The 26521-nt window shown below is 38.9% G+C and overlaps 1 protein-coding gene across 4 annotated transcripts in view; it reads left to right on the top strand.

The window, feature by feature from the left end:
• The window catches only part of LOC124594915 (nuclear pore complex protein Nup93-like), a 195837-nt gene that overhangs the window by 32510 nt on the left and 136806 nt on the right, over positions 1-26521 (top strand). For all 4 annotated transcript variants that reach the window (XM_047133397.1, XM_047133398.1, XM_047133399.1 and 1 more), the window contains 2 exons: positions 7271-7441; positions 7523-7662. In XM_047133397.1, the coding sequence (XP_046989353.1) occupies positions 7271-7441; positions 7523-7662 (311 nt within the window). The remainder of the gene's footprint in view (positions 1-7270; positions 7442-7522; positions 7663-26521) is intronic.

The following is a 26521-nucleotide window of genomic DNA, read 5'->3' as shown; positions in this document are numbered from 1 at the left end:
ACAGAGTGGGCAGCATTCCAAAGCAACAAAGAGAACTTTGAAATGATCACAGAATATCTAACAGTGAATAAGCTTACACTGAATAAGGACAAGACTGTAGTAATAAAGTTCTTGCTACATTTTAATAATACTTTCTACAGTTGAAACATCTGACAAACATAAGTTTTTAGGCATATTGATTGACGAACATCTCACTTGGAAAGACCATATTGGCTCCACCTGTAAAAAGGTTTCTAGTAATATTTACTTACTAAAACGTCTTGCAAATATAATAGCTCCCCTTGTCCTTAAACAAGTGTATTATGGATTAATACACTCACATCTGCAATATGGGATTGAGGTCTGGGGTGGGGCACCCACTATGTGTATGGATCGCATTTTCAGGCTTCAAAAGAGAGCCGTTAGGATTATTGCTAATATAAGCAAACGGCAGTCCTGTAGGGACTATTTCAAAAAATTATAAATTACTGACTGTGTACTCTTTGTATGTATTTAAGACCATAATGTTTGTAAAAGAGGACGAGGAAAATAGTGTAAAGCACAGTGACACCCATAAATACAATACTCAATCCAAAAGTGACTGTCATATAACTGGGAGACAGTTCTATAATAAGTTGCCGAAAAATATAAAGCAACTCCAAGGCAATCTTTTCAAGGGCAAATTGAAAAATTTGTTAATAGAAAGATGTTTATACTCATTAAAAGAATTCTGAGCTGCAGTACTGTTAGTTTATTCTTTTGCATTCTGCAGTATATTAGTGGTGGTATTGTTATAATTGGCTAATTGATGTATATAATCATTATATGTATTGAGTGATATACCGGGTGTTCAAAAAGTCAGTATAAATTTGAAATCTTAATAAACCACGGAATAATGTAGATAGAGAGGTAAAAATTGACACACATGCTTGGAATGACATGGGGTTTTACTAGAACCAAAAATAAAGCAAAGTATTGCTAGACGCGCGAAAGACTCTTGCGCGCGTCGTTTGGTGATGATCGTGTGCTCAGCCGCCACTTTCGTCATGCTTGGCCTCCCAGGTCCCTAGACCTCAGTCCGTGCGATTATTGGCTTTGGAGTTACCTGAAGTCGCAAGTGTATCGTGATCGACCGACATCTCTAGGGATGTTGAAAGACAACATCCGACGCCAATGCCTCATCGTAACTCCGGACATGCTTTACAGTGCTGTTCACAACATTATTCGTCGATTACAGCTATTGTTGAGGAATTATAGTGGACGTTATGCTAATTATTGCTATTCTGATCAGATGAAGTGCCATCTGTCGGACATTTTTTGAACTTTTGTATTTTTTGGTTCTAATAAAACCCCATGTCATTCCAAGCATGTTTGTCAATTTGTACCTCTCTATCTACATTATTCCATGATTTATTCAGTTTTCAAATTTATACTGACTTTTTGATCACCCGGTATAATGTGCTAATGTGTTTATAACATTATTGCATGGAATGGAATGATATACAATGTGCTACTTGATTTATATGTTCATTCTTGCAATGTGCTCCCATGCTGGCCACAAGGTTGGTGAGGAGGTCTTGTGGTAGGTAATTTCATTCCTCCAGTAGCACAGTTGACAGTTGATGGACATACTGCAGTACGTTTCCTCAATGCAGCCCACATTTGCTAAATGACATTTAAGTTGGGGAACAGGCAGGCCAGTCCATTGGACAAATATCCACTTGTTCCACCTGGCCTGTTTATTTATTTATTGTTCCGTGGGACCAAATTAAGGAGAAGTCTCCATGGTCATGGAACAAGTCAATAGATGAAATTATAACATGATAGTAGAAACAGATAAAATGAAATATAAGAAACATATTGAGGTGACAATTTGTAAGTTTAAATAAAGAAAATCAACAATGTAACACTGGAATTTGCTTAATTTTTCAGCTCTTCCAGGAGCTCCTCGACAGAATAGAAGGAGTGAGCCATGAGGAAACTCTTCAGTTTAGACTTAAAAGTGTTTGGGCTACTGCTAAGATTTTTGAGTTCTTGTGGTAGCTTATTGAAAATGGATGCAGCAGAATACTGCACTCCTTTCTGCACAAGAGTCAAGGAGGTGCAATCCACATGCAGATTTGATTTCTGCCTAGTATTAACTGAGTGAAAGCTGCACACTCGTGGGAATAAGCTAATATTGCTAACAAAAAACGGCATTAAAGAAAATATATACTGTGAGGGCAATGTCAGAATTCCCAGGCTATTGAATAGGGGTCGACAAGAGGTTCTCGAACTTACACCACATATAGCTCGAACAGCCCGTTTTTGAGCCAGAAATACCCTTTTTGAATCAGAAGAATTACCCCAAAAAATAATACCATATGACATAAGCGTATGAAAATATGCGAAGTAGACTACTTTTCGTGTTGAACTGTCATTTATTTCAGATACTGTTCCAATGGTAAATAAAGCAGCATTTAGTTTCTGAACAAGATCCTGAACATGGGCTTTCCACAACGGCTTACTATCTATCCGAACGCCTAGGAACTTGAACTGTTCAGTCTCGCTTATAATATGCCCATTCTGTCTGATCAAAATATCAGTTCTTGTTGAGTTGTGAGTTAGAAACTGTAAAAACTGAGTCTTACTGTGATTTAGCATCAAATTATTTTCCACAAACCATGAACTTATTTCATGAATTACATTATTTGATAATGTTTCAATATTACACACAAGATCCTTCACTACGAAGCTGGTTTCATCAGCAAACAGAAATATTTTTGAATCACCTGTAATACTAGAAGGCATATCATTTATATAAATAAGAAACAGCAGTGGCCCCAGCACCGACCCTTGAGGAACACCCCACTTAACAGTGCCCCATTGGGACTGAACATCACTACCACTCCCAATACTGCGGAGAATTACCTTCTGCTTTCTGTTCTTAAAGTAAGGGCGAACCAATTGTAAGTTACTCCCCTTACTCCATAATGGCCCAACTTCTGCAGTAATATTTTGTGGTCAACACAGTAAAAAGCCTTCGTTAAATCGAAGAAAACACTTAGCATTCACAACCTTTTATTTAATCCACCCAAAACCTCACAGAGAAAAGAGAATACAGCATTTTCCGTTGTTAAACCATTCCTAAAACCAAACTGTAGATTTGACAGCAAATTATGTGAATTTAAATGCTCCAGTAACCTTTTATATACAACCCTCTCGATAACTTAAGCAAACACCGATGGCATAGAAATAGGTCTATAATTAACAACATTATCCCCGTCTCCCTTTTTATAAAGTGGCTTCACTACCGAGTACTTTAATTGGTCAGGAAACCGACCACTCCTAAAGGAAACGTTACAGATATGGCTAAGTACTGGACTAACATACATAGAACAATACTTCAGTATTCTGCTAGATACCCCCGTCATATCCATGAGAGTTCTTGGTCTTTAGTGATTTAATTATTAACTCAATCTCCCTCTTGTCAGTATCATGGAGGAGCATTTCAGGTAACAGTCTCGGAACACTTTTTTCTACGAGTGCTATATGATTCCCTGTTGGGACTAGGTTTCTATTTAGTTCACCTGCTATATTCAGAAAGTGATTATTAAATACTGTACATATATGCGACTTATCAGTAACACGGACATTCCCACTACGCACTGATTCTATATCTTCAACCAGTCTCTGCAGACCAGCCACTTCCTTTACGACTGACCATATGGTTTTAATTTTATCCTGAGACTTAGCTATTCTATCTGCATACCACATACTTTTTGCCTTCCTAATAACTTTTTTAAGCACCTTACAATACTGTTTGTAATGGGCTGCTGCATTTAGATTTTGACTGTTTCTAACGTTTTGATATAATTGCCACTTTGTTCTACAGGATATTCTTATCCCTCTAGTCAGCCACCCAGGCTGCCTGTTTGTGCTAGTATGCTGTTTCGAGCGTTCTAACAGAAAGCAACTTTCAAAGAGCACGAGAAAAGTCTTGAGGAAAGCATTATATTTATCGTCTACTGTATCAGCACTATAAACATTTTGCACTCTTGCTCCTTGATAAGGTTCACAAAGGTCTCTACAGCAACTGGATCAGCTTTCCTAAAAAGTTGATAACTATATTTAACATGTGTTGCAGCACAAAAATCTTTTAGAGTTAAAACTTGTGCATCATGATCTGAAAGGCCATTCACCTTTTTGCTAACAGAATGCCCTTCTAGTAATGAGGAATGAACAAAACTGTTGTCTATGGTTGTTCTACTGTTCCCTTGCACTCTTGTTGGAAAGAATACGGTTTGCATAAGATTATATGAATTAAGGAGGTCTACCAGCATCCTTTTCCTTGCACAATCACTTATACAATTAATATTGAAGTCACCACATATAACTAACTTTTTGTATTTCCTATAAAGTGAACCAAGAACCTCCTCTAGCTTTAGCAAAAATGTTGTGAAATCGGAGTCTGGGGATCTATAAATAACAACAGTCAGAAGTTTAGCTCCATTAAATTTAACCAAACCTGCACAACATTCAAACACCTTTTTGTGCAGTACTTTGAAACATCAATTGACTCAAATGGGATACCGTTTTTCACATACGTGGCTACTCCCCCACACCGCAAAGAGCTCCTAGAAAAGCTGCCAGCCAACCTGTATCCTGGTAAAGGAAGCCTCTGAATTATCTCCTTATTTAAGAAGTGTTCAGATATACCAATAATTTCAGAGTCAACATCTATAAGCAGTTCTCTAACTTGATCTCCAAGGCCTTGTATATTTTGATGAAATATACTAATTCCCTCATTAATTGGATACCTAAGCTTTGTTGAAAGTGGTTTCTTTGTTAGAGTGACTTCCCTTAAGCAGGAATACCTATCAGCTGACTTCAATCTAAAAAAGGTACACCTTTAACACCCACTGCTACAGGAATTTTCCCATGAGTGATCCCACCACCCCCACCTATGCTGTCACATATAAGGTTTGCCAACCTCCTCTTTCCATACCTGTTGAGGTGCAGGAGTGACATCATAAGCGAGTGACTGCGTTTGCAGCTGTAGCGGTGCATCAAAAGCTAAGTACTAATTAATTTTTTGTGTATAGTGGTTTGTTTAGGAACTTTAGTAGTCTTCAACCGGTGTTCTTGGTGTTTTCTGGTGAAATAATTTCAGAAGAAATTTTTGGGAACTGCTTTCACTTTCTTTACTGTGTCATTAGACATTTGATTTTCTTTCTGTGTTAGTCTTTGTTATATTCTCATTTGTTGTTGATTAATACTGTCAATAATAGTAGTTACTTCCCTTGTAGAGCAAGTTTGCGATTATTGTAGTCAGTTTTTTAACATCTTATTATTGTAGTAGCGGAACTTAGATAAAGTAGTTTTCTTGTTTCAATAACTGTAAAATTTTATCGTGAGTGAGAAGTGTGGGCTTTGCCGTAGGTTCATGAGTAGTGGATTGCGGTGTGAGACTTGTTCGAAGTATTTTCACTGGGGGGATTGCAGTGGGGAAGCCAGTGGGCATTCTGGTGAGATCCTCAACGCAGTCATGCATTGTCATCCACAAAATGAAGTCAGGGCCGATTGTGCCCGTAAAAGATGCACATGGGGGAGGAGTACAGTCTCGCAATAATACTGACATGTGAGTGTAATGTGTACAAAGGTTTAGAGGTCAGTACACCCATGCGGTATTATGCCTTCGCATACCATAGCGCCTGGACCACCAAAATGATCGTGTCCGACAATCTTCCTGGGCCATACATATCCCCACCAGTCACTGTATGATGGCACGTCCTGAATCTCTGCTCAGATTGAAACTGTTATCATCTGAGAAAAGCATGCAATTCCACTCGTCATTATTCCAGTCCCTATGCTCTTTGCCACCATCGCAAATCTTTGAATACGGTACACTCACCAGTCAATTGTACTGTGACACTGTACTCCTTCCCCCCGTGTGTCTTTTCTGGGATGCATTTGATCCTGAATTATTTTTTATGGGTGACAGTGTGCAACTGCATTGATTAGTGCAGGTGGAGGAGCTCTTGGAAAGAGAGAATATTTGATGAATGAACTGGCCTCCTGTTTCCCCAACGTAAATCCCATCTAGCACTATGAGATGCATTGGGGAGACTTATTGCAGCACATTGACATGCACCAGTGACCATGCAGCATTTGTCAACCGTGCTGTTGGAGAAATGAAACACGCTACCAAAAGGCCTTACCAACCTCAAGGTAAGCATGTGAGCGCAATGTAGAGCATGCATTTCCATACATGGCAGTCACATACCCTATTAAGAACCATATCTCATCGTTGGTAATGTCCAGGGGACCGTCATAAATTGTGAAGATTTCAGTGTAATTATTGTCTTTGAATAAAAGTGTCATTTCTGTTTGTCTCATTGCGTATTCCTTTAAGTTACCTTCTGTACTATATTCCAGCAGTGCTGGCTATGTAAGATCCAAGTTTCATTTAGCTGTGTTTCTTCACAGTGACACTTCGTGCCAAAGTTACTTTCATCCTTAAGTTTAACACAAGAGTATTTTGTGACCTATCACATAAGCGACCTGACCTTTGTCACGCCAGTGCCTGTTGTCTTGCTCCACATTCCCTGCTCTTATTCCAGTGTGGAAACTTTTTTTATCATATTTTGTTATATAAATTATCTTCTGCTTTCCATATAACACTGTTGAGGAGTTACCACAACACTTTTATGAATCACCTGTCTAGATGTGTCCTTTTGATATGCTAGTTTTCACTCATTGTAAAACAGTTGATTGAACTGTGTTGTGTCATGTAGATATTATAAAAGTAACCTTACTGTGGTAAGATTATGAAAAGGCTAGACTGCTAATCCATATAGTGGAGATGTTGAAGTGTAGACAGGCACAACAAAAAGCCTGCTAAACAATTGACCTTTTGGCCTAAAACGCTTCTAAAGTAAATACACACATACTTTCATGCAAGCTCAGCTCATTTGTGTGAATGTGCGTGCGCATGGGTGTGGGCGTGTGCTTGTTTGTTGTTGTTTACTTGAGGAGAATGACTCTTGGCTGAAAGCTCACTTGTTTAGCTGTCGTTTTGTTGTGCCTGTGTGCAACTCAACATCTCCACTGTATGGTGAGTAACTAATTGTACTTTTCATAATATTGTCATTATTCCATCCTAGATTTTCTATTGTTTGATTTAATCTTATTATGGCTTATTGCTGCATCCGTTGTGATTAAATGTGGTCCTTCAGTACAGATTACTCATTCTTGTTACTACCTTCTGTGTTATCTTTATAAATACTTTCTTGATGACAAACTGTTTCAGATGTCGGATGTAAATGAGTCATTACTTACGGGCTCCAAAAGTTTATTGGATCATCTAGAAATGGCTTATGCAAAAGTGGTGTCAGAGTATAACAAGAATGTGGTACAAGATGTGGTGCAACTGCCATTGCTGTCAAGGTTCTTGGAGATGCCTGAAATTCAGTCAGATAAGGTGTGGCTTATTCTTTCTTCTGTTAAAATTTTTTAAAAAGGCTGTGAAAATGTTAGCTATTCAGAGGTTTCATTCTTACAGACTGCAAAAGAAATTTGGGAAATGGTGAACCACATGACTCACATTATACCACAAGTGACAGATGGGCCTCTGCATTCGCGATCAAGTGCAACATTCCAGCAGACCCTTATCACTCAAGCCAAGAGGCACCTAGAAGAAAGGTAAGACAAAGTGATGTTAATTACAAGAAAATTTTACAAAATCACTCTGAATCTGAGTAATTAGTAAACTAAAGACAAGATGTTTAAAATTGCACACCAAAATTGTGGTACAGCTGTTATTTACTTTCCAAGTAATAGTAATCCAAATTGAAGTATTTTTAAAGTAGTTTTAGTAAGTTTTGCAATCCCACACGTTGTGACAGGCACTATGTGTTTTCTCATTATTTGTTTTGAGGTGAGATGTTAATCTTAGCAAAGATATGATCCTTCTGTGTAGGCTAGATCGCAGGTATCTCACTGTAGAGCCATTCATCAAAGTGAGACCTTGTTTTCGAGTAATTGATGAAAAAGAATTATTTCGTGTGTAGCTCAAGACACTTAAATATAATAGTGTTATACCGAGAAATGTTGTAGCGTAGTGGTTGTGACACATTCCTGACATCCAGAAGGCTGTGGGTTTGAATCTCAGTGGGTGCCTGAATTTTTTTTAAAATTGTTGTTGAAATGAGTACAATTTTTTACAAACAACCCTGTTGGGGGAACACCTGTAACCGAATGTTGAAACCAACATGAAAATCACTTCATTTGTAAGGCTTTTATTTGTTAAGAGTCGTCACCAGTTTCAGGCTAACAAATGCCCATTATCAGGTGGAATTATTCTTGTGCTGTGACCCCGCACGCCACGAGAATGGCTTGAGTGGAGACGACTGCCACAAGCGAGCGCAGAGCACGGTGTAAAATGATGGGCATTTGTTAGTGTGAAACTAGTAGTGACTTCTAAAAAATAAGCCTTACAGTGGAAACAGTGATTTCATGTTTCTTACTAATTTTTATTTGGTTAATTAGTTTAGATGTAATTTGTTTTACTCTATTCTTTTTCACATAATTTTCCTCATTGTGTTGGCATTTTTATTTCCCCTTAATTTTTTCTTCCTGTGATTCTTTTTCCTTTTGGAATATTTGTCCATATAAATTTATTTATTTTCATGTATTAACTTCCATTTAATTTCTTCCATTTTATATTTTTGCCCATGGTATTGCATTCATTATTTCTATTCCTCATTTTCCTTGGTTTTCATTTTACTAGCTTAAATCACCTCTTTGCTTTTTTTTATCTGTAGTGCAGCAAGAATTTGTTTAAAATATTTGTATGATGATTACAAACTAGAAAAAAGGACATGTTGTAATGAAAAATAAATCTTTGACACCATTGCACAGCCATTATAAAAACATTATTTATTTATACCAATACATTGACATTTTCAAACTTTCAGATATTATGATTGGTAAATGAAAATTATTAAAAATCACATGGATAAAGGTTCCACAGGAAAAGAGAATGATAGGAAGAAAAAAAATGAGAGCAGATAATGAAGTCAATATGATGATGATGAAAACGACACAACAAAACAGTATAAATAAAAGAAAATTACATGAAACCATTTAGCTGAAAAAAAAAATTCATTTCAATAAATACCTGATGAGGTTAAACCCACAACCTTCTGCATGTCAGGAACGTACCTTAACCATTACTCTACACCATTGCTCTGCGTGACACTATTGCATTTAAGCTTCTAGAGCATCATACAAAATCCTTCTTCGTTGATTATTCGTAAACTAGCACCCACTTTGATGTATGATCCTAGGGTGTGATACCTGGGACCCTATAACCTACACGAACGTATCGATGGTTTCAAAAATAGGTGCTGCTCCTAGGACTTCTCCCTGTAAGTATTTGGGAGTAACTAGATGAGGTGGACAAGGGTACTGGCCGAGTCAGATGTGGTAAACCACCTAAAATCCACATCCAGGCTTTCCAGCACATTGTTCCTTGTTGATAATCCTCCAGACAGATTCGATCTGGGTTTGGCATCCCTCTCTGAATCCCTGGAGCAGTGTGCTGACACACTAGACCATACGGGCAGGTTCAAAACAAGTAAATGAGTAAACAAATAAATCCCACCCTCAGGGAAAAATGCATGGAGGGAGGGTTGTGAATAGAGGTTAAGTTTGAGGAGTGTGTCACGTGGATCTTCATAAACTTTCAGACATCTCGAAAGAAAGAAAAACTGTTCTTAATGCTCCTATTGCTTTCTAGTAAGACTGAGCCACAGGAAATCCTAAAAATCTTGATCCCCACACAAGATATCAGAACTGCCTCTGTAGAAATCCAGTCCCTCCTTACCCATGCACCCCTGCCTTCTGTCCACTTCCCAAAATTGACAAAAACAACCATCCCAGCATTCCATCATAGAAGATTTAAAAGCACCACTTAAGTGCATCTCATTAACAGACCAGTACTTTGAACCCATTGTGTGGAGCCGCCCATTCTACATTAGACACGTACGACTTCCTGGATTGTTTCAAAACCCTTCTTATGCCTTCTTCCACCTGGAAATCCTCCCACTTACATTTGGCTACTCCTCATGCTTGCATCAAAGTCTCTCAAAAACTTCACTATTCAGTGTCATCCTTACCTTTATCTGCACCACCTTTGAGTGCCAGACCTACAAACAAATGAGGGGGTGGTCATGAGAACAAAGATTCCATGTCCTATGCCAGTCTTCTTATGAGATGCATGGATGTGCCTGTTGTAAAGCCATCCTCACATGGGACATGAAACTATACATGGACGTGGAGCTTTGTGATGCCACAGTGTGGAATTTCACATTCCAGCATTCCAAAGTGTGAAAGACAGCTCAGACATATCAAATTTCAAAGGGACAACAGAAGAAAGTGTAAACCCACAACAACATTTTCGTCATGTTGCATGTTATACATTAGCTTAAATTCAAAGAAGAGGATGTAAATACAATAAGTCGAAACAGTTTGTATAACATCAAGCATTGGCCAGCAATATGCATATAACTACTTTTTACTAGCAGGTAGTGTGTTAAAGAGTACAACAGATAGTTATGTTTCTAGTCCGAACTAAATTGAGGGTTAGTATTTTAACATTTACTCATGTTATGAATAAACCCTGTATCAAGGCACTGGCACATCGAGGATCCGTCATAAACTTGTTGTTTATGGTATGATTTGTTGTAATAAAGTGATGGGAAATGTCATATTCGTGATTAAAGAATTTCTGTATTTGATTGTTCTTGTATTATAACGTGTGCATTGTGGAAGTATGCCATTTCATGGTAAATGGTGCGTTGTAGATTGTACAATGTGTTCCAATTAAATGTCAGTTAATGATACATTGGCAGTTAAGGGCTTCAGCAAATTGTCACATCAAATATGTAGACTTGGATAAAACATGTTCACCGCAGTGTAATGGATACAGACTGTGTGGAAACAGCAGGTTATCGTAGGTTGGGGCTGGGATAATTTAGAGAACAGAGGATATGTTGTAATGATAATACCCGTTTGTGCAGTTCAGGAAAGCTGGTGGTGAAGGCGAGGGTCCAGATGACCCAAGTTGTGAAGCAGCCAATGAAATTAAGCGTGTAATGTTCAGCCGCATGTTGTGCCGCAGGGTGGTCCACTTTGCTTTTGATCAAAGTTTGGCGGTGGCCGATCACCCTGATGGGCAGCTGGTTGGTAGTCATACCAGTAGAAAAAGCTGTGCAATGATCACTGCAGAGCTAGTATATGATGTAGCTACTTGTACAGGTGGCCCAGCCTATGAGGGGGTAAGATAAGCCTGTGACAGGACTGGAATAGGAATGATAGTCAGTGACAAAGGGGCTGCTCTTTTATAGCTGGTTTTTCAGGCTGGTGGGAGGATTGGGGATGTGTACAGATATGGTATGGGAAATATGTTTGCGAACAAGGTCTGGGAGGTAGTGCCTGTCTGTGAAGACCATTCAGCATACTAGGCAAGGGAGTTCTTGTTGCCGCAGACATGCTGTCCCCAGGTGCCCAGGCTGTATGGGATGGATTTTTTAGTGTGGAAGGGATGGTGACTATTGAAATGCAGGTACTGTTGGTGGTTGGTAGATTAACTCCATTTCCTAACTGATGTCATTTATCTTCCTATTTAATCTATCATAATTTCTCACTCTGTTCCCTTGCGTCATCTTTACTACTCTTTATCTTGCTGTCTTTTCCTTCAGCTCTCTCTTTCCCCATCCTCACAACAGGTGGGTCTCCCACAACCCAGGATCTGAGTGACCTTTCCCCCATGTTTTGTTCCCTCTTTTCAGTTTCATTTTTCATTTGCAGCATTAACTCAGCAGGTCATCATGATTAAGCTTTGTGGATGTGTTTGGTTAGTGACTTAGACAAAAACTGCATATCATTATCATTTTAAGTATTTCATTGATAAATGACAGAAACAAATCCTGGGATCTTGATGCTGGTTGTTATTGTAATTAAACATTGCTAGATACAAGGGTTCCCAGAAAGTAATGCACCACATTTTTTTCCTTCACTTCTGTGTTGAACATAATGAGAACTACACAAATGAAAGAAAGCAGTTTTACCTACTACTACTACTACTACTACTACTACTACTACCACCACCACTACTCGGCTCTACAGCCCTTGAAGGGCCTTGGCCTGCATCACAATATCCTGCCATTCAAACCGGTCCATGGCTTGCCATCTCCATCATCTGACACCCAGCTTTTCCATGTCTTCTTCGATTCCATCCACCCATCTCTTTCTGGGACATCCCTTCCGTTGTCTGCCTCCAGCCTTGCCATCAAAAATGTTCTTACGTGTTCTATCTTTCTCAATTCTGACAACATGTCTTGCCCATCGCAGTCTTCTTATTTTAATGATAGTGACAATGTCAGGCTCTTCAAAAAGTTGTTCTGATTCTGCATTCATACGTATGTGCCAACCTTCTTGATCATATATTGGTCCGTATATTTTCTGCAGAACCTTTCTCTCCCAAATGCTAAGGATCCTTTCCTCATTCGCAGTCATGGTCCATGTCTCGGCACCATACGTAACAACTGGTCTTGTAATTGTTTTGTAACTGAGGATTTTGGATTTTCGTGATAGAAGTGAGCTCCTGAGCATGGGTAGTTTGGCAAAGTAGCATCTGTTGCCTGCTGCTATTCTAGCTTTCACCTCGCTGCTGATGTCGTTTGTCTCTGCGATAGTCTACCTAAGGTACCTGAAATCTCTCACCCTTTCAAACTCATTGTCGACTATTCTGAGATTTGGTAGGTTTTGCTGGTTGGTCTTTGCCATATATTTGGTCTATTCGACATTGACCACCAGGCCATGTTCCCTTGCACCTCTTTCCAGTTGTTGATAGGCATCAGCCAGTACAGCAGTGTTTTGTGCGAGTAAATGCCACATCATCTGCATAGGCTTCGTATTGCAGTAAACGATTAAAACTGGTTCCTCCTCCTATTTATCTCTATCTGACTTATGACTTTTTCTAGCCAGAGGTTGAATAGCAGTGAAGAGATATTGTCACCCTGTCTCAGTCCCTTCTTCACTTCCACTTCTCTGGATATTTCGCCCTGAATTTTTACTTTACAGCTGGTTTCACTGAGAATCATTGTAGTAAGTTTAACGAGCTTGTTAGGTATTCTAGCCTCTTCCATCACATTCCACAGTGCCACTATTCCATCCTCTTCCATCACATTCTGCAATGCCACTCTTGAGATGCTATCATAGACTTGTTTAACATCGATATAAAGCTGGTGTATGTTTATTTGATGTTCATAACATTTTTCAAGTAGTATGCGTAATGTGAATATTTGGTCAGTTATTGACCTATTTCTTCTAAAGTCACTCTGATAGTCTCCACTTCTCTCTTCGACATAGGGAGTAAGCCTCCTAGATAGGATCTTGGAGAACGCTTTGTATGTAGTATTTAGCAAGGATATTCCCTTGTAATTCTGGCTGTTTAATTTAGCTCCTTTTTATGTATGGGGCACATAATAGCCATTTTCCACTCCATTGGCATGCTCTCCTCCTGCCAGTTGTTCAGTATTACTGTATGTATTGCTTCCCACCATACTTGAGAAATTCTGCCTGCATCTGATCATCTCCAGGTGCCCTATTATTTTTTAAGGTCTTAATGGCTTGTACCACTTTCTCCTCTGTGGTTTCTGGTGTTAAGACCTCTGGTCCATAATAGTTTATTTCCACCAGCCCTCCCCGTTCTAATACTTGTTTTTGTGGATTCAGTAACTCTTGGAAGTCAAATACGTTACTACTCTAGCCTCTCAGCTCCCCTTCTTTATTTCTAAATATATTTGTTCTGGCTTGAAACCCAGCTTTTCCTTCTTTAATCGTTTGGTACATTTCATGTACTTGCTTCTCTTCTCGTAGCTGTTCAATTTCTTCTTTTCTAGTGCTCTTTTCTTCTTTCTGCAAACCCTCTTAGCTACACGGCACTTCTCATTATATTCATTCAGATTTGATCTAGTTCTTCTCTCAAATAATTTTATTCGTGCTATGTTACACTCCTCAATTCTTCTCATACATTCTTCATCAAACCAGTCTGCCTTCCTTTGAACTTCCCAAAATCTCCCCAACTACCTCGAGGATTGCAGTCTTACGTTGTTTCCACATTATATCTAAATGTTCATTTGTTGTGTTGGTATCATTCTTAACCCCCTCTTCTATTTTCCTCTGATATGCTTTCCGTATTTCTTCTGACTACTTTCTTAATGTCAAAACTCTTCTGTTTGTGGCCTTTTTGTGTACTCAATAGTGAGATCCTTTGCCTATATTATCACTAGATGATGGTTTGAATTGCAGTCAGCTCCACGTTGGCTCCTAACATCCTTTATGTCTGATCTCTGCTGCTGCGGCTATGCCTGCTTTGTTTAATTCTTCGTTTGTTGTCCTCAGAGTTGATGCATTGCATTGCTACACTGGCTGAAAAATGGGTTTTGTAATTTGGACACTGACTACTGTAAATAATGTAGCTGACAGATGCACAGTTGCGGTTCATTGTCTTTTACTTTTACTTTCACTTTTCACAATCCCCTATGTACAAATTTATGTGGCCAGTGCACTATTGTTTAACTTTCCATAAGCCTCATTAATAGTTTGCAGGCAAACATCCACGTACTGCTACAATAGTTTCCTATTGAACATCTAAGAGCAGTAAAACCTAACCACAAAGTTCACAGTTCTTGAAGAATAATCGGGTACATATGGAGCAAACACTGTAATTGTTTTTACACATGGCCTAATTGCTTAAAACTTATTCCACAGTTAAGTTGAAGCATTATTGTTGATCTAACCAACACAGGTTTCTTGTCTGAAACTCATCCTCGGACGGACTGTCTCGTGACAAAAATTCGGGCCCTTATATATCATCACAATAATAGGTACTGAAACTACACATTGTTTGAAGTTAAATTTACAGAATTTGCAATTAAAATTTTCTTCATGAGATTAACTGAATACATCAAAAATTTGTTCCTTTGAACAGTTTCTTCTATTGCAAGTGTTAGGCTGAATTATCTGTTTAAGTGATTAAATTAACAAATATCGTTATGCAATCAATACTTTTGAAGAAACTGTTAATTACTTTGGAATTAATTAAGGGCTGGCTTTGCTAACATGTTTACGAATAGAGCCAAATAGATACATTAAGATTACCAGCATTTTATCTTCCAAATGCTTATAATTAGTACAGGATTTATATTTCTTTATATGTCAATAATAGAGGTATTGCCCTACAATGAAAAGTACTAACTATGAATAGTCGAAATAAATTAGAAAATCAGTTACGTACATAAAACTAAGGAAGAATATAATAGAGGGAAACATACCACATGGGTAAAATATATTTAAAAACAAAGAAGATGTGACTTACCAAACGAAAGCGCTGGCAGGTTGATAGACACACAAGCAAACACAAACATACACACAAAATTCTAGCTTTCGCAACCAACGGTTGCTTCATCAGGAAAGAGGGAAGGAGAGGGAAACACGAAAGGATGTGGGTTTTAAGGGAGAGGGTAAGGAGTCATTCCAATCCCAGGAGTGGAAAGACTTACCTTAGGGGGAAAAAAAGGACAGGTATACTCTCGCATACACACTCGCATACACACACACACATATCCATCCGCACATACACAGACACAAGGGGAAAAAAGGACAGGTATACACTCGCGCGCACACACACAAATATCCATCCGCCTGGAAGATGTATATATATGTAAAATATGTATATGACAGGTATAAATGCGCGCGCGCATTTATACCTGTCCTTTTTTCCCCCTAAGGTAAGTCTTTCCGCTCCCGGGATTGGAATGACGCCTTACCCTGTCCCTCAAAACCCACATCCTTTCTTCTTTCCCTCTCCTTCCCTCTTTCCCAATGAAGCAACCGTTGGTTGCAAAAGCTTGAATTTCGTGTGTTTGTTTGTGTGTCTATCAACATGCCAGCGCTTTCGTTTGGTAAGTCACATCATCTTTATTTTTAGATATATTTTTCCCACGTGGAATGTTTCCCTCTATGTAACGGGAAGAGAGGATATATTGAAGAGCAAGTTCCCATCTCCGGAGTTCGGATAGGTTGGTGTTAGTGGGAAGTATCCAGATAACCCGGACGGTGTAAAACTGTGCCGAGATGTGCTGGCCGTGCACCAAGGCATGTATAGCCACAGGGTGATCCTCATTACCAACAAACACTGTCTGCCTGTGTCCATTCATGTGAATGGACAGTTTGTTGCTGGTTATTCCCACATAGAATGCGTCACAGTGTAGGCAGGTCAGTTGGTAAATCACCTTCCAATGACCTCACCCTCCATGCCCAGAGACTAACTGTACTTCTATTGACAGCAGATGCTCTATAGACTGTGCACAAGTGTTTGAAAATTTTCCCCACAGTTTTTTTCTCTGCAGTGAGAAATCCAATGATGGCATGTTGCTTGTAACGTAAATCACCTACAGATTCCATTGTGAAACTGTCCTGCAGCTACGCTATCTGTTGGAAGTGATGGAAACTTGGCGCGCTCATTCAGGAAACTTCAAATAATACATACATAACGTTTTGCGTTTGTAGCATTGTTTTTGTCTGAGGAAAAAAAAAATGCGGTGCATTACTTTCTGGGCAACCTTGTAATTTGCTCTTAAATATTCGATGTTGATGGATACAGTTATTTTACTCATATCACGCATGCAAGTGATGTTATTGCATTGAGTGGCAACTGTATTCCAATTTGCTGCACTCTTCTTATTAAAGTACCACACAAGCAATTGTGGGATTTTACTTTTCTGTGCGAAACACTTTCTTAAAACTAAACTTTTTTCAGCCTAGAAAAGCTGACTGATTTTTTGGAGAAACTGTTACTTACATTTAAATGAAGGTGATTCTGTTGTGAGAATGTAAAATGTGTTGGAGATTGTTTACTGCAGATCAATTTTTTATGGATTAGTATCTATCATTTCATTAATAAACACATCATCTATGTAAAGTCTTGTTCTTGGGAAATCGAGCATTTTCTGTTAACATTGTTGTTTTATTTAAAATTAAACCAGTTACTAGTGGGCAAATTTAATTTAGTTCTTTAACATTTGAACCTACTTAGTCTTGTAATGAGAAATAGTTTTCATTTCAAATCAAAATACCAGATTGAACCAAAAATATAACTTTTAGCTCACATTGCCTAAAAAATCCTCGATATAAGATTCGTGGTTGCTATATAAGTATTAAAAATTCGGCTTTGCTATTTTGTTGAGCGATAAAATTATTCTTTTCCCATTTCTAGTAATCACCTTTGTCTCATAGCTGCCCTAAAAAAATAATGTTAAAGATAATGTCTAATTGAAGACACCAATTTTCCCCTACCAAAGAGAATTTTCATTTTCCACTTCAGGGGTGATCTTTCTTCTCTAATCTCATCTCAAAAATACAGTACACAAATTAAAAAGCTGAGATGCTACACACTCAAACTTCGGGTAGACAAGGCATTGTAGTTTGCCATGTTATCACAAAATGAATGTGTGACTGTTCACTGAATACACTACTTCTGTAGACAGCAAACAACAGGCATCTCTTTTAATTCCACAAAATTAAATGACTAGAGCTCCTTACAGAAGTTCATTTCATTATTATGTCAACTGAATTATGTGCCAGTTGTGGCCAAGTTACTTTATGGTTTATAGTGGAGACCCAGTATTTCGAGGTTCCGTGTAATTTGAGCTGGTCTTAAGAAACTTAAAATTTTACACGAAACTAGATTAAAATACATTTTCATATGTTGTCTGCATGTTTGTTTTATGCACTTTCATGTGTTGCATTTTGAACTTTCTTTTAATTTTTCATGTACAATACGGGTAAAACTGTCCCACTTAGGGTTTTGATTCATAATGCACAGAAATAACTGTGGCCTCAGACTGTTAATGCATTTCTGTTGTAGATGGACAGCTATCATTAGGTTCTGAGGAATGTGCTTATTCTTTCTGTGTCCACCCTTCACTAATTGGGACAATCAGTTGTGCAGTGCGTACCATCCTTATTGTTGCCCCTGTTGTTGTGCCTACTCAGCAATAGTGGACATTAAAATACAGTATGCCTAACTAACGATATAGAACACATTTTACACCATTGGCTGACCTTTGTTGTATGTACTGTAATTGGTTGTGTAGTAACATCTGTACTGTAGTGAGCCTGCCTGTGACTTGTTAATTTTAAAGTGTTCTATGTATATACAATGTACTGTAAATATGTAACTGTGTGTTTCTTAATGTTTTAATTCGTACATTACAATCCGTGGGAGGAGTAAGAGAAAATTTGTGCTTTTGAATATGAAACTGAAGGCTTTGAAAAGTCTAGACAAAGGAGAAAAATTAAAAAAAAGCTTGCTGCTGAGCAAGGAGTCAGTGAAGTGACAGTTGAAGATCAGCTTAGAAACAGAGACAAAATTGAGAAGTTTTCATCAAACAAGCATTCTCTTTTGTCAGTTGAATGGAAGTCAGTGAAGAAATCTGAGAATGAAAAAACAAGTGAAGCTTTTTTTTTTTTTTTTTTTTTTTTTTTTTTTTTTTTTTTTTTTTTTTTTTTTTTTAAAAAAAAAAGGTGAGGGTGATTTTACTGCAAATTCAAGATGATTGAATAGGTGGAGGAAGCGATACAGCGTAAAGAATCTTGAAACTTGTGGTGGAAAACTTCTGCGAATTCTCAAACTGTTACACAATTTTGTGAGAAATTAAGAAAAATTATGCAACAAGAAAATATTACTTCTAATCAGCTGTAAAAAAACTGAGAGCTAAATTATAAAGTGCTTCCATCTAAAACTCTAGCCTTAAAAGAAGAGACTGCTGTGGGCTATAAACAACGTAAAGAGAGGTTAACAGTTCTTGCTGCATCGAATGCAAGTGGAGACCATAAACAGAAGCTGCTGGTAATAGAGAAGTCTGCGGACCACAGAGCTTTAAAAAATATCACTGCTTCTGCACTGGTCCATCAAAAATCTGCTTGGATGGACAAAAATATTTTCAGGAAGTAGTTTTCTGAAGATTTTGTTCCTGAGACCAAAAGATAGCTAAAGAAAAAGTGCTCGCCTTCCAAAGCAATCTTGAAGCTTGACAACACTGGTTCACACCCTATTGAAGAAGGATTACAATGTGACAGTATTCACGCCTTGTTCTTACCCCTTAACATGACTGGTTTGATACGGCGTATGGACCAAGGCATTTTACAGTGCTTGGAAAAAAAAGTTGTTGTTGCCGTTTGCTTCAGACTCGTCTACAAACAACAGAAGGTGAAGGAACCATCAGAGAATTTCTTAAAAAGCATACGATTAAAGGCGTAGTTTACAGATAGCCAATTAATGGTCTGAAATAAATGCGGAGACACTGAAAGTCGTGTAACCAGATTTCACTGGAAATCAATGAATACCTACAGTACAGACAAAGATGACCTACCCTTGGCGTTCTGATGGAAAAAGCTTGCTAGATGTGAAAATGCGAATGCAAGCGGTGTTTCAGAATGGATGAACAGTTTGAAGTGGCCAATCTTACAGTTGTTGAAATGGTTAATGAACCTTCTGAAGACGGTGACAATGAGGAATTTCCTGGAGAAATTGTGTCGGTGATCACTCACATCAAGGGTGTGACAGGAGTAGATGTGGCACTGTATCATATTGAGCAGCAGGCGGAAGCTACTCCAACTGATACCATGCTTCTTAGAAGGTGGCGAGACATTGCTGCTAAAATATGAGATTCTATTTTGAAATGAAGGACTATGGACAATTTCTTTAAAACATACCTTATATTTTTGCAACTTGGAAATGAGTGCGTAACTATATTGTTTTTTATGTATTTTTAATCATTAGTGTGCTCGTTAAACATTTCTTCATGATTTACCCATTGATGTAGTGATATTTCTGTATTATCCAAGTTTTTTGTAATACGAGGTAGCCTCAGCCCCAATTAGCTCAAAGTACCAGGGCTCTACTGTATGTAAATACTCCGGTCAAGCTTCACTATTTTGTGGCAGGCATGTACTGCTTTTCCCACCGGATATCACTGCCCCTTGACAGTGCATGTATTACACATTCATCATTACCCCAAACAATATTTACTGTAGTGAGAATAAACTTTGATCTGTACTACTTCTGGTGTGAATTTTTGATTACTGTGCATCCATGTTCTAGTAGTAGTGTCTTTGGCCCTTGGTTCAAACCCTGCCACTGCGTAACTTTTGAATAAAGATCATCAGTAAAGGCGGCCGAAGACTTCCGGCATAAGAAGTCACCCTCATTGTGCCAATGGCCTTGTCAAAGAGGGCGGAGGAGTGGGCAGACGTTCAAGGCATGTGGTGTGGGAAACTGTCCCTAAAGGTGGAAGATTCAGCATTGATCAACACTATGAGGATGCAGATGGCAAATGAAACCACTGCTGTGAAGCACATAAATTGTGTCCACAGGACATGTGGCCTGCAATTGAAAAAGTGTCATGATGATGTCTCCATTGGCAAAAGATTCCAGAATAGTAACACATTTGGCTCTCCAGGAGGAACTGGCAAGGAAGAGGTGACCACGGAAAAAAAGAATGAATAACCAACAAAAGAGTGTGGAATGTTAGACGTTCGAATGCACTCGAGAAGCTAGAAAATATGAAAATGGAAATGTTAAGGTTCAATTTAGATGTAGTGGGGGTCAGTGAAGTGAAATGGGAAGAAGACAAGGATTTTTGGTCAGATGAGTGTTGAGTAGTATCAACATCGGCAGAAAATGGTATGACGGGAGTAGGATTTATTATGAATAAGAAGGTAGGGCAGAGAGTAAGTTACTGTGAACAGTTTAGGTTGTAAGGGAAGGAGTAGAAGAAAGGATTATGGAACAATATGGACTTTGTTGAATAGGATTGGGGAGAAGAGAAGTTTGTGGCACAACTTGACCAGAAGAAAGGATCGGTTGGTAGGACATGTTCTGAGGCATCAAGGGATCACCAATTTAGTATTGGAGGGCAGCACTAAGCAGATTCAGAAGGATGTAGGTTGCAGTAGGTACTGGGAGATGAAGAAGCTTGCACAGGATAGAGTAGCATGGAGAGCTGCATCAAACCAGTCTCAGGACTGAAGACCACAACAACAACAACAACAACAACAGCAACAACATGGACTTTGTACTAAGAATGAGAGAGGAGAAAGACTAATTGAGTTCTGCAATAAAATTCAGTTAGTAATAACGAAAACTCTGTTCAAGAATCACAAGAGAAGGAGATATACTTGTAAAAGGCCAACAGATATGGGAAGATTCCATTTACATTACTTCATTGTCAGGTGGAGATTTCAAAATCACATACTGGATTGTAAGCATACCCAGGAGCAGATATAGGCTCAGATCTCAATTAGTAGTGACGAAGAGTGGGTTGAAGTTTCAAGAGACTAGTCAGGAAGAATGAGTATGCAAAGAAGTGTGGTGCTGAAGTACTAAGTAATGATATGCTGGAAGTTCTCAGAGGCAATAGGTACTGTGATAAGGAATAGCTCAGTAGGTAGACCAGTTGAAGACGAATGGAGATATCTAAAAAGGGCAGGCACAGAAATTGGAAAGAAAAACATAGGTACAAAGAAGGTAACTGCGTAGAAGCCATGGGTAGCAGAAGAAATACTTCAGCTGATCACTGAAAGAAGGAAATACAAAAATATATAGGGAAATTCAGGAATGCAGAGTACTAGCCACTTAGGAATGAAATAAATAGGAAATGCAGGGAAGCAAAGGTGAATTGGCTACATGAAAGATGTGGAGAAATCAAAGAAGAAATGGTTGTTGGAAGGATTGACTCAGTATACAGAAAAGTAAAAACAATCTTCCAGTCTTTGGTGAAATCAAAAGCAACCATGGTAACATTAAGAGCACAGTGGGAATTCCTTTGTTAAATACAAAGGAGAGAGCAGATAGGTGGAAAGAGTATATTGAAGGTTTCACGAGGGAGGAGACGTGATAGAAGAAGAAACAGAAGAGAGAGGGCATCCAGTATTGGAATCAGAGTTTAAAACAATTTTAGAAGACTTGATGTTGAATAAGGCAGAAGGGACATATGACATTCCATCAGAATTTCCAAACTCATTGCAGGGAAGTGGCAAGAAAATGACTATTCATGTTGGTGTGCAGAATATGATTCTGGCGATACAACATCTGACATCAAGAAAAACATCATCAATACAATTCCAAAGACTGCAAAAAGTGACAAGTGTGAGAATTATCCCACCATCAGCTTAACAGCTCATGCATCCAACTTACTGGCGAGAATAATATACAGAAGACTGGAAAAGAAAACTGAGGATGTGTTAGATGACGATCAGTTTGGCTTTAGGAATTGTAAAGGCACAAGAGAGACCCTACTGACATTGCTGTTGATAATGGAAGCAAGACTAAAGAAAAAATCAAGACACGTTCGTAGGATTTGTCAACCTGGAAAAAGCATTTAACAATGTCAAATGGTGCAAGATGTAGAAAATTCTGAGGAAAATACGGAAAAGCTATAGGGAAAGGCAGGTAGTATACAATATATACAAGAGACAAGAGGGAGCAATAGGAGTGGAAGACCAAGCCCAAAGTTCTCAGATTAAAAAGGGTGTAAGCCAGGGATGCAGTCTTTCGCCCCCACTGTTCAATCAGTACATTGAAGAAGCAATGACAAATAAAATGAAGGTTCAGGAGTTGAATTAAAGTGCAAGATGAAAGTATATCAATGACAAGATTCCCTAATGACATTGCTATCCTCGGTGAAAATGCAGAAGGAATTATAGGACCTCTGAATGGAAGGATCTGTGTAATGAGTGCAGTATATGGATTGACAGTAAATCGAAGAAAGACTAAAGTAATGAGAAATAGCAGCAAAATTAACATCAGGATTGGTGATCACAAAGTAGATGATGCTAAGGATTTTTGCTACTGAGGCAGCAAAATAACATGTAATGGATGGAGCATGGATGACATCAAAAGCAGTCCAGCACTGGCATAAAGGGCATTCTGACCAAGAGAAGTGTACTGGTGTTAAAAATAGGCTTTAATTTGAGGAAGAAATTTCTGAGAATTTACGTTTGGAGCACAGCATTGTAGACTGTGGGGAAACCAGAACAGAAGAAAATCGAAGCATTTTAGATGTAGTGCTACAGAAGAATGTTTAAAATTAGGTGGACTGATAAGGCAAGGAATGAGAAGGTTCTCCACAGACTTGGCGAGGAAAGGAATATATGGAAAACACAGACAAGGAGAAGGGAGAGCACCATAGGACATATGTTAAGACATCCAAGGTACTAGAGGGGGCTGTAGAGTATAAAAACTGTAGAGCAAGACAGAGATTGGAATACATCCAGCAAGTAGTTGTGGATATAGGTTGTAAATGCTACTCTTAAATGAAGAAATTGGCACAGGAGAGGAATTTGTCACAGACCGCATCAAACCGGTCAGAAGGCTGACGGCTCGAGGTTTCTGTTCCAAGAAACTCTTTACAAAAAAAATTAAAAAATAGGATGTTACATTGCCTCCTCATTCGCATCAGAATACAAGACATCGAATACTTTAAATAAGGGGAAGGCAGCCACCTATGACAGACTCATCGGTATCACACTGAAACAGGTAACAGAAAACAGTACTCACACTAGCTTTTGAGCTCTAGTTCTTTCTCTTGTAAAAGTACACACATGACACAGTCACCCAAGTGCACACTCCCTCAGTTGCGATGAGACTGTTTATTAATTACCATTCATTGAGAGCAATTGCATGGCCATATGGAGGTGGGGAAGGAGTTGGGTAGGTGATAGTGGGATAGGATGAGGCAATTCTTTCGACAGATGACTGAGTGGCAGCACAGCGAAAGAAAAAGAAATAATAGGATCAGAGAGTAGAGCAAATAAGGGATGTAGAGAGGGAGAGGGGAGGGACGGAGGAGAGGAAGGTCAAAGTGAAGAGGGAGAAAGAAAGATGGGTGAAAAAGAGGGGAGACACAGAGGTGGGGGAGAAGGCTGTGATCTGGATGGGGTTGGAGTGCTATGGACAGAAGAGAGAACAGAAAAGGTAAGTTAGGGCAGTTGGGAACTTCTTAGTGGGCATTTAGGCCAGGAGGACTATGAGAGCACAGGATATGCTGTAGGGGCAATTCCCACCTGTGTAGTTAAGAGAAACTTGTGCTGGAAGGGAGTATTCAAATGACCCATTTAGTGAAGCAGCTGTTGAAGTCATTTGGGTTGTGGTGCATGGCATGTTTGGTGACCGGATGGTCACATTTCCTGTTTGCCACAGTTTGGCAGTGACTATTTATGAGAATAGGCAGTTGGTTACTTGTCATGCCCATGTAGGATACTATGTGTAATTGCATCGTAGCCTATATATAGCATAGCTGCTTTTACATGTGGCCCTGCCTTTTATTGGACTGCGGTAGGAGGGTGGGTGAGTGTATGGGGCAGATAATGCACTTATGCCGGCCATAAGTGAAGACCCCGTGGGATGCAGGTTTGGGAGCAGGATTGGAGTAGGAATAGACAAGGATACTCTGTAGGTTCAATGGGCAGCTGAACACTACTCGGGTAGGGTTTTGGATAGGATATCCCTCATCTCTGGGCATGATGAGAGGTAATCGAAGCACTGGTGAAGGATTTGGTTGAGATTCTCAAGACCATTATGACGCTGGGTGATCAGAGGAGTTCTTTTCGGTGGCTGGTTAACAGGTTTACTGGTGTCAGAGAGGTAATCTGTTTATAAATTAGCTGGATATGATATTGTATGTCAATAAAGGTTCTGATAAGGGTATAGAAATATTGTGACAACTCGTGCTTTCTACTGCGGATACAGCATCCATGGGTGGCGATGCTTTTCCATGTTATTTAATGTATGTTGTAAATTTTCCTTATCTGATTTCCTAACACTTTGGAAACCAGGCCGAGAAACATTAGCAAATGTAACAGCTGCTGTAGCAAATGTCTGAACCAGTTTGATGACATTGAAATAATTTTGTGTGTGCAATCGTTAGGTTTCACAGTTAGCTGTAATTCTGCTGCAGTTATGTCACGTTTGGTGAGTGAGCAAGAAATTTTGGGAGCTCAAAGGAAGAAATTGCTCAGTAACTTGCCTTGGACTCTTTTTGGAAGGATAACTATAAGCTCTGTCATCATTATTTTCAAATTTGTAGTCTATCAAAGAACTAAAGTAAAAATGAAAAATAAATCTTGAAGTTTGCTCCTTTTTATAGTAGTATTACTCTTGAAGACATCAATTACATATTTGCCAGTAGTGCTTTAAATAACGACGTAGATGGCAGGTTTCCTAAATCTGATATTCTTCTAAGTGGCCAGTCTCCAAAGTGTTATATTGTGGATTTTCCAGTGAATTTCTTCTGTGAAGGTGGTAAAAACATTGCTTCTTATCTTGTCGCCTGTAATCCAGTAACTGTACATTCGATAATGTTGGCCTTTCCTGATTTACACTAATTAAAAGCACAACTTCTTTATTAGGCTACTTCCTGGCAGTTTTTTTAATCACGTTATTTACCAACACATTGCTGACATTCACTTCACCATGTCTATCCATCACAATAATAGTGTCCACTGTCCTGGCAATGCCAGTACACATTTGTCAAGCATGTAGTCATGGTGTCTATGTTGCACATAGATGAAGTGCTTGCTCTTCTGTCATTTGTATTATTGTAGGCTCAAGTCTCCTCAGTGACAATTTCTTCTTTTACTTAAAATTCTGTATAATATATCTGTGATGTTTTTATAAGTTCTTTGCTGTGTTGCATTAAGTCCAGAACTTTCAAAATAGTCTAACTGCTTGTGCTGTTCATTTTTGAGGTCAAGTGGACGATTTCTTCTCTCGGAAACATGCCAAGGCACAAATTATCCCAAAAAATATAAACTTTCATGAGCACTTTCATTTTGTGTGTGTATGAGGGTGGTAAAATATGTTACCAAGGTGTGGTAGCGTACAAACTGTGGTTTGGTACAAATCCTGGCTGCAATATGTACTTACTGAGTAATTTCAGCTGTCCTAACAATGTCGGTATAGTTTTCCTCATCGGAGAGTTACAGTGAGCAGCTCTTGAGGTACTGACGTTTCTGTTTACACAAGAGATCTAAACTCACAGAGTGCTGCTATATGAGATTTTGCCCCACTCACAGACACTGCCAGCAAGCTGATTCTGGTGCTGTTTACAAGGAATGTATTATTTGCAAAATCTTTGACATAGTGAAAAACTCGCTAGCCTTATGGGATGGTTGTTCGGGAGCATGGTTTTTATGGAGGGTGGAGAAAGATTTTGGGGATGTGGAAGGCGGAGTAAGTCAGCATGGCATGGTTGTGGAACTATGAGGGGTTGACAGGAGTGTTGGATCAGAGTGATAGGCTCGTTCTTGGCCATAGATGACCCAACAGGGCATAAGACAGGAGTAGCTGAGACAAGTTCCTTACCTGGTGCTGTTACAACATTTGAAGGGTAAGAGTTTCCGTTGCAGTGATAACATTAAGGAAGTTGTA

Source organism: Schistocerca americana, chromosome 2 (assembly GCF_021461395.2).
Source record: "Schistocerca americana isolate TAMUIC-IGC-003095 chromosome 2, iqSchAmer2.1, whole genome shotgun sequence".
Lineage (NCBI taxonomy): Eukaryota > Metazoa > Arthropoda > Insecta > Orthoptera > Acrididae > Schistocerca > Schistocerca americana.
Note: the sequence above shows the minus strand (reverse complement) of the source record. Positions and strands in the feature narration are given on the sequence as shown.